Source organism: Heloderma suspectum, chromosome 4, assembly GCF_057233095.1.
Source record: "Heloderma suspectum isolate Gila_16-S chromosome 4, 16-S_ref, whole genome shotgun sequence".
Lineage (NCBI taxonomy): Eukaryota > Metazoa > Chordata > Lepidosauria > Squamata > Helodermatidae > Heloderma > Heloderma suspectum.
In genome coordinates this window covers 170,489,913-170,498,544 of record NC_139461.1, presented here as the reverse complement: position 1 = coordinate 170,498,544, position 8,632 = coordinate 170,489,913, and the positions used below count along the sequence as shown (strand labels likewise).

Sequence of the window (8,632 nt, the reverse complement as noted above, 5' to 3'; positions counted from 1 at the left end):
AGAATTTTCCCAGGGATTGATGTCAGGCTGGCTGGACTGTAGTTCCCAGGTTCCTCCTTTTTGCCCTTTTTGAAGAGAGGGACAACATTAGCCCTCCTCCAGTCATCTGGCACTTCACCTGTCCTCCATGATTTCTCAAAGATAATAGACAGTGGTTCTGAGAGTTCTTCTGCTAGTTCCTTTATTACTCTAGGAAATGGGAAGTCATTAGTGGAAAGGGAGGAAAAATGTAAAACAGAGTCCTGACCCAAGCAAAAACAAAGGCATCTTCCATGGAAGTCCTGCTCCATCCTGCTCTGGTGTAGGAGCGATGACAGATTGCATTATTTGGTGTTGCAAATAGATCAATCTGTGGCATTCCCCACTGCTGGAAGAGGCGGCACAGAACCGTCCTGTCCATATCCCACTTGTGGGATAAAAGCATCTTTCGGCTGAACTGAAAAGCCGAATTGAATTCAGTGGACAACTGAATTGTCCACACCTGCCACGTGAATCGCCACTAACACTATTTGGCGTGGTATACACCAATTGAATATCTGGAGCATTAGAGCCACAAGTAGCAATGATCTGGTTCCTCCTTCTTTGTTCAGATATGCCTCCACCGTTGTGTTGTCCGATGCTATCTGAACTGACCTGCCCGTCAAGTCCAACTCAAAAGCGCGCAGTGCTTTGAACACAGCCCTTAGCTCCAGAACATTTATGTGGTAAGTGGTTTCGCTGAGAGACCACTTGCCATGCACTGTCAGTGTTCGGCAATGTGCTCCCCAACCTGAAAGGGAGGCATTAGTCGTTAGAACCACAGATGGAGAAGGAATGAGGAAAGGTAGCCCTTGATTTAAATTGGTCAGTACTAACCACCATCGCAGTGCGTCCCTGACTGGCGGTGGAAGCATTAGCCGTACTCAGCAAGTGTCCAACTCGTTGTTGAAATGACAGATAAACCAACCTTGTAAGGGCCACATCCATAGCCATACCTGTCATTGCTGCCACGAAACCCAGCAACCACTGAATCTTGTTGTCCAATATGTTTGAAGCAACAGCGACTAATGTCTCCATCCTGGTGATTGGCAGGAAGGCTCTTCCCACTTCTAAGTTCAACAGTGCCCCTATGTTAACCTCTGAGTAGGGGTCAGTTGAGATTTCTCCACGTTGATGTATAGACCCAAGGAGTTGAGGAGACCGCAGGTCACCTCTACTGACTATACCAGATGCAACCGCATTGGAGCCACCAGGAGCCAGTCATCGATGTAAGGGTAGACTTCTACACCTCTCGATTGAAGATGGGCACATACAACTGTCATGCACTTGGTGAAAACCCTAGGAGCGGTGGTGAGGCCGAAGGGGAGAACTCTGAAATGGTAAGCATTGGTACTGATGGCGAAGTGCAAGTAACAATGATGGAAACACTCTATTGCAATATGGAAGTTAAGCGTCTTTGAGGTTGATAGAGGCAAACTGGTCTCCTCGGGACAGGAGGGGGAGAACGGACGACAGTGTAACCATGTAGAATTTTCGAGGTGAGATGTAACTGTTCATCAGCCTCAAGTCTATTATTGGTCGAAGGCCACCATCCCTTCTCGGTACCGTGAAGTACCAGGAGTAAAACCCATCCATCGGTTGGTTGGTACGAGTTGGATTGCTCCTTTGTTCAGAAACGTCTGCAAGAAGAGTTATAGATGGAGTACTAACCTTCACGGTACCAAGTGGAGGGATGGTGTCGAATTCGATCCGATAACCTTTTTGGATTACAGTCAACACCCAAGTTCCATCATGATGTCGTGCCACATGTGATGGTAGTGTGCCAAGCGTGTTTCAAAAAATAAAGTCAGACAGTTGGGAGGATAAACCAGCAGGAAGTCAAAGACGCCGTTTACCTCTGTTGTCCAGTTTCCTACGGTAATTGCACGATCTGGTGAGTTGAAAGGGCCTTCCTTGTATGCTAGGCTGTGGATGCTGTTGACCTACTTCAGTACTGTATGGTTGGTATCGAGGAGCAGAAGATTGGTACCATCATTGATACCGAGGGTGCCGTTGCTGGTGCTGTTGTTGCAGGAAGAACCCCATCCAGCGGCCTGTAGTCCAAGCCTTTTGGACTGTGTCTAGCGATTCGTCTGTTTTAGAGGGACCCAGCCCATGAAATGGTAGATCTTCTATCCTCGCTCTTATTTCCTGTGGGAGGGCAGAGGATCGAAACCAAGCATGGCATCTAAGTGTGACTGAGCTAACCAGAATCTTTGAGGTACAGCCTGTTTGATGGTGAGATGTATTTATTTGCTGCCTCAACAATTTGAAAGCTTCAGTTTGAAAAAGGCAACCCAGCTCCTTTTTATCATCTGGCAAAAAATCTAGGAGCTTGCTGACTTTATCCCACAGGAGGAACTGGTAACCCGACATCGCCGCTTGATAGTTAGTGATTTTTCAAACCCATTGAAGCAGATGAGTAAGCCCCCTGCCGAGTAAATCAAGCCTTCGTCCCTCTTTATCGGTGGGGGACGAATGTGCTTTCTTTGACCTGCCCTGTGCAGCTTCCACCATCACAGAATTAGGTGCAGGGTGCTTGAAGAGATATTGTGTTAGTGACCTGCAGACGGTACATACCCTCCAACTGCTTCGATAACGGAGGTACAGTGGAAGGGGTATTCCATTATGGTTTTATGGTGCCATTGAGAGTAGAAAGCAACGGAATAGCCACCGGCCTATGTGCATTAGTTTTAATGGCATTGAATACAGGATCCTGGATCAAAGGTGCCGCTTGCTGCATTTCAAGTCCCAGGGCTTGTGACATTCTAAGAACCTGGTCAGCAAACTGACCCAAATCCTCTGAGGGGAAAATGGATTTGTTGGTTCCCACCAGAGTACCTGGGGAAGAAAGCAACAGTGGTCTGGACGACTGAGAAGATGAGTCAGACTCATAGTCCTCTGTCTCCAAGATGTGCGGTGGTGACTTAGAAGCTGGCTGAGGTAATGTAGTTGTCAGAGGCGGTACCGGGTGAAACATGGTTTGGACTAGATCCTGTCGTTCTGGTGCCGGAGGTCGAATCAGAGGAGACCTATGCACAGGGGGAGGCAGACCAAGCTGTGGAAAGGTCTGCACTGATTCAGCCAAAGGCAGTAAAGGGTCTTTTGAAGCCATCGATACAGTAGCAAGCAGCTTATGATGAGGACGCCTCTCTGCCCATCTCGGGCACTCCGTCAAGGGACAATAGTGCCTCCCACTGTAGCCATACTCAACCCATTGTCTTGGTCCCAAAGAACCATAGGGATACTGAGGTCTGTCCCATTCAGAACATGGTGACCTAGAGGGATCTCGGTACCAACAACGGTCTCGTCTGCGTGATTCATAAGACCTATGGTAAGATGCCATGGAATATACGGATTCAGGCAAATGTGGACACTTATCCCATCCTGGTTCATACAGTTCATGTCTTGGCCGAGGCAGACCCAGAGGGGGCTGAAAAGGGGAACGTTCCCTAATCTCACCCTCTGATGTAGATGTTAAAGGAGGCTCCTCCTGTGGTGCCGACACCAACAGAATAGGAGATGACAGAAGTGGCAGCGTCAGTATGGACGGCTGTACCGTTGAAGTCTGTATTTCCATGTGTTGACCCCGAGGTGTCGTCAGGATGGGAGCAGGAGGCTCATCTCGAACCGGCGTGCCCACTGGTGGCAAGGAATGCCCCCGAGGCGACGATTCTGAATGAACTGCTTTCACTTGGTCCCAAGTGGTGTCAGAAACTTTTTTGCCTGACTTCGTTTTCTTATGTTCAGAAGTCGACAGGGCAGACTTTTTTTTTTAAACTTTTGCTTTTTTCAAAAGTCTTTTTGCCAACGTGAACGCCAAAGATTGACCCGGTGTTGGGCGGTCTTGGTTGCCTGGTGAAGCACGGCATTGAGATTTGAACCCCGATGCTAAGAGCTGCAATATCGCCAGCTGAGTAGGGGCAACAGCCTCCAACATTTTGCTAGGGCCCTCAATGGATTCTAACGCTTCTTTCCACAAAGCATCCTTAAGCCGATCAGAGCAATTATTACTCACTTGTTTAGAGAAAGTGTTGCAGTGATGGCAGGTTTCTACAATATGCCCTTCTCCTAAGCAAAAAAGACAAAGACTGTGTCTGTCTTTGTGCGGGAGCTTCGCCCCACAACAGGTGCATTTCTTGAAGCGTGCCTGGAGGGCCATACGCCCGTGAGGGCAATCGCGCAAGATGTGAACAGAGCAACAAAAAATTTTAAACAAGACAGACAGAAAAAACAATAGTAGAGAAAAAAATAGAATAAAACCCCAGCTTTTAAAAATATATTTTATCGCTTTGCCAGAGACAAAGAGAGAGAAGTTCCCCACGAGGCACACGCAATGCTGGTTGAAGAGAACTCAGGGAGGAGGTGGGAACCCGCTAGGAATATGCGCACTGGATGGTGGGGGAATGGTTCCCGCCAACTTTTCCTCAGCTTTAGAAGTTTCCCGAATTGAGGATCTGTGCAGGTGCAGAGCCCAAATGTGTGATGCACAGAGACCATGAAGAAGAAATGCAGGTTTTTTTCATAAGAAGGGAAGGTATAGAAGAGTTCCCAGTGGTAGTTCTTTGGCACCTATACATCTTCCTTTCTCCTAAGGGTATCCAACAGATACCCACAATATTCCCTCATTCTATTCAATGGGCTGGGGTCAGATTAAGAAATCACACCTAGTATCTGCTGAAATCAATATGAAAAGTTAGTCATAAATAAGAATCTGCGTACAAGCAAAATTCAAGCTCCGAATTCCACCTCAAGGTATCAGATTACAATCTTTTTTCCTTTTCACATTGACATTTGTATTTTTCCAAATATATGCATCAACTGCACACATCTTTGAAATGTACGCATTCTTCTCCCATTGGTTAAAATGCATTTGTGTGCATTTTTCAAAAGTACACATTCCATGTACATTTTTTCATATGTACACATGCTGTCCAACTCATTTTTTTTTGTCTGTGAATCACATCACAAGCTCAGAAATGTATGGACTTCAACCACAGACAGCATTCAAGTCTGTGTTCAGTTCTGGAGATGTGAACTGGGTAAATCCTGATAAAAAATTAACTGAAATCAATTTCCTCATACATTCCTAGTCAGGAATAACTCAATTCTTATTGATTTCAATGGGAACTAAGTACAACTAACTTAGTCTGGAGCCCAACCCACTGTTTCTTGAGTTCTTTTCCAAGGTATTATTTGAGACATGATTTAGGAGTTTGCTTCAGTTTTATATATTCCAAAGCTCTTACATATTGGCATGGTTTTATCAAAATAAAGATTCAGAAGAACAGCATATTTATTAAGGTTCTTTGATGCTATTCCACTCATGATACATTGTTCCTTATTGTGAGCTTAAATAGTGCAAGAATGGTCGAACTTATTTTTCTTGATGTCAACCAGAACTGATAAGTCAGTGTTTCAGTTCTGAATAACTGGTATTTTTAATCTTTTAAAAGTAAAAGTTATGAACATCTTTTCATAGCCACATCTCACTGCTGTCAAAGACAGTTAAAAGGCAGGGGTTCAGAATGGAGACCACTGTAGCAGCAGCTCCAGAAATTAAAAACACAGACTCTCATTGTCTGAAATTAACAGCAAGCTTTTCTTCAGGAATGGGACGTGAAAGGTGCATCATATGTGAAAACTGCATTTTGCATCACTGACCCCCTCCTCCATCTGATCCCCTCTCAAAATCTGCATTTATAGGTTACTTATTTACTTTAGCTTGGTATCTACAGATGTAAAAGTAGTTACATAATTAGCTGTGGAAATGCTAGACTCCTCTTGACAGATTGCAGTCCACTACACAATACCCCTGCTACATCTAAATTTCAGAGTGCTTTTACTAAAAGCCATCTGTAAGCTATTTACTACTCCCATCCTTGCCAAATCTGAACTCTAGTCATAATTTTTGGGGAGAGTGGAAGAAAGATAGAAGGTAATATACAGTGTATCACATATTTTTAGAAGTAGTCCTGAAGTAAAATTACTGTACAAAACTGAAGTAGAAAATCCATTATTTTACAAAATGAGTAAACCTTGTTATATATCCAAGCAGAATTCATAGGTTTTTAGAGCAACTACATAAGTTAGATAGAAATTCTCTGGTACCAAGGTTGCACTATGATTGTATCCAATCCTCAATTTTCTTATATTGTAGTTTAAGGGAGAATGACAGGGGATCTACATGGAAAGGGGTGAAGACAATTTTTATACCAAGGCTGTAGGCAGAACTGAAAGAAAGGCTATAAACGAGAGAGACTGGGTCAGTGTAATCTCCACAATTAATTCCAGATAACAAAATCATTAACATTTTATTTGTGAGTGCTCCTTAGTGGTAAGTCATATATGAAATAGCATAGTGGACAAATTAGCAGTCTATGAGAATCCCAATTGGGTCATTTTCTCTCTGGGGAGCAGACCATTCTAACAGGCCTCCACTCTGGAGAGTTGGGTGTAGGTATTAATAAAGGTATAGCATCAACCTCCCACATCCCAAAATCATTCTCATCATGTCCAACACAAAACACCACTTCATGGTATGACCTCATTGTCCGAGGGACTACTTGGGGACTTCTCAAAGTTTATCAGAACAAAGCCATTATGGTCTCTGACCATCTCTTCTCAAATTTATGCCTGTCAGGTAAAACTGCTCAAGATCCTGTCGATTCACCCCATCTCTCTTCAGTTCCATATTTACCTAGCCTACAGGGTCCATTCTTGATTTCTCAAGATAAACATCTGCCAGCCATTGCTTGTTTGAAGTCTGTTGGGGGCAGTTCTTGTAGGAGAAAGAAGCACAGATTTTTGATATGAAATTTCAATCACACACTTGGTGTCTTAAATAGCTTAGCATCACTTGCGCATCTAGCTCAGCCATTCAGACCTCAAATGAAACAGGCTCATGACTGCTACTTAAGCCCAGGCCTCCCTGTTTATCTCACTTTCCTCCATCAGCTTTTCTTGCTGTTTGAGGCTTTTGTTAGCTACTGGTTTTACTGCAGGGCTGAGATAGAATTTTCCTAATTTACTGGCTGATTTTTTGCCAGAGACTTTTTGCCTTCCTCATCCTGTTTTCTGTTCCTTCTCCGTTCACTGTCAAGTTGTCAATTGTTCATTGTCAAGGGGTTTGCTAGGTGGACTTTATTTCTAACTGTATTGCTTCACGGTCACAACTTTGGGCCTAGGTTCAGTGACTGGGGAAGGTGGAAAAAGAAATAAAAAGATGCATTTTTAGCAGATATTTGGGACCCTAAGGAATAACTCAAATTCCCCGATTAGTTTAAAATGGTTCAAAAGGGATTGTGGACATTCCCAACTTGGGTATGAGTTTATTCAGACCTAAACTAGATATCTGGCATATAAATGGCTATTTGAATTTCTTACAACTTTGCCAAAGACAGTTTACACTTGTAAACTTTCATGCTCAGTTGGGGGGATGGAGAGAGTGGACACATGCCTGCCTTGTGAGATTTTTATATAATGGACAGATCAATACCTTGACCCAACCGGGGGAGGGGGTGTTTAAATCATCTGCTCCCCAGAGATAAATGCATTCAATTGGCTTTCTGACAGACTGTGAATGTATCCAGCATACTATTCTAAATATGGTTTATCACTAAACAGGACTTGTAAATAACAAGTTAGCTTAATAAAAACAACACTTTACACATAAAGAAACATACATGCAGCCAGAGTTGAAGCTTTAAATTTTAAAAGCTGTTTGTTAAATTCACAGCAACATTTAACAAAAGAAATGGATGGTGTTGGCTTCTTTTTAAAATAAAACATAAAAAGGAATGCTTTGATGCATATAGATAGGGTGCCACATATAGACAGGAAACTTACATGGTTGAATCTTCTTGTAAAGGCAACTGCATTTGGTGCCGAACTGTATTTCTCCTTTTTATTCCAACCACAGCTTGACAACTCCTGGATTAACAGTGTGAAATAGTTTAAGACAGATGTAATGGTTTACTCATATTTCAAACTATATCAGTTTTTTTTCTTTTATTAGTGAAGTGAAATAGTACACTGTACATAAAATTACATTTTCCCTAAATGTACCAGTAAGGCTGGATTTGCTGGATAAAAACCTGAGTTCTGAGTGTTATTTCCTCTTCAAATGCTATGGGCTCTGACTCAATCTTTTAATAAGCTATACCTTTAGCAATATATTATGTTTCAGGCTTACAGGAAGAATAGCATGGTGCAGGATTTTGTTTCAACTACATTCTCCAATAATATTTTTAGACTATTTAATAGAAAAATGATCCATGAAATAAGAACTAACTGAATGGATCATGAATAGCTCAATGTTGCATTTCTCTGTTTTTGATATTCTCCTAAGTAGGTGCACTTCAGCACTCTCAACTCATTTCCTCAGTTTATGAAATGCCCCAAATGATCATTATAGTCCATTGTTTCTTAAACTGTGGACCAGGACCCACCAGTGGGTCTCAGTGCTTCAAGCTGCCCAGTGCCTATTTGCTCAACCGGCCTGTGCCCTGGCCAGACCAAAAACACTGCATAGGCAGGTGTGGCAGTGGAAGTTAGACAGAGAGGAAGGTTAATATTTAAAATAATTAATACGGTTTGAAACACTGGCCAGGTA

General features: G+C 43.0%; 1 protein-coding gene across 4 annotated transcripts in view; it reads right to left on the bottom strand.

Annotated features, from left to right (window-relative positions):
* RALGPS2 (Ral GEF with PH domain and SH3 binding motif 2) overlaps positions 1-8,632 on the bottom strand; it is a 176,953-nt gene that overhangs the window by 99,608 nt on the left and 68,713 nt on the right. For all 4 annotated transcript variants that reach the window (XM_084851237.1, XM_084851235.1, XM_084851234.1 and 1 more), the window contains one exon: positions 7,867-7,950. In XM_084851237.1, the coding sequence (XP_084707363.1) occupies positions 7,867-7,950 (84 nt within the window). The remainder of the gene's footprint in view (positions 1-7,866; positions 7,951-8,632) is intronic.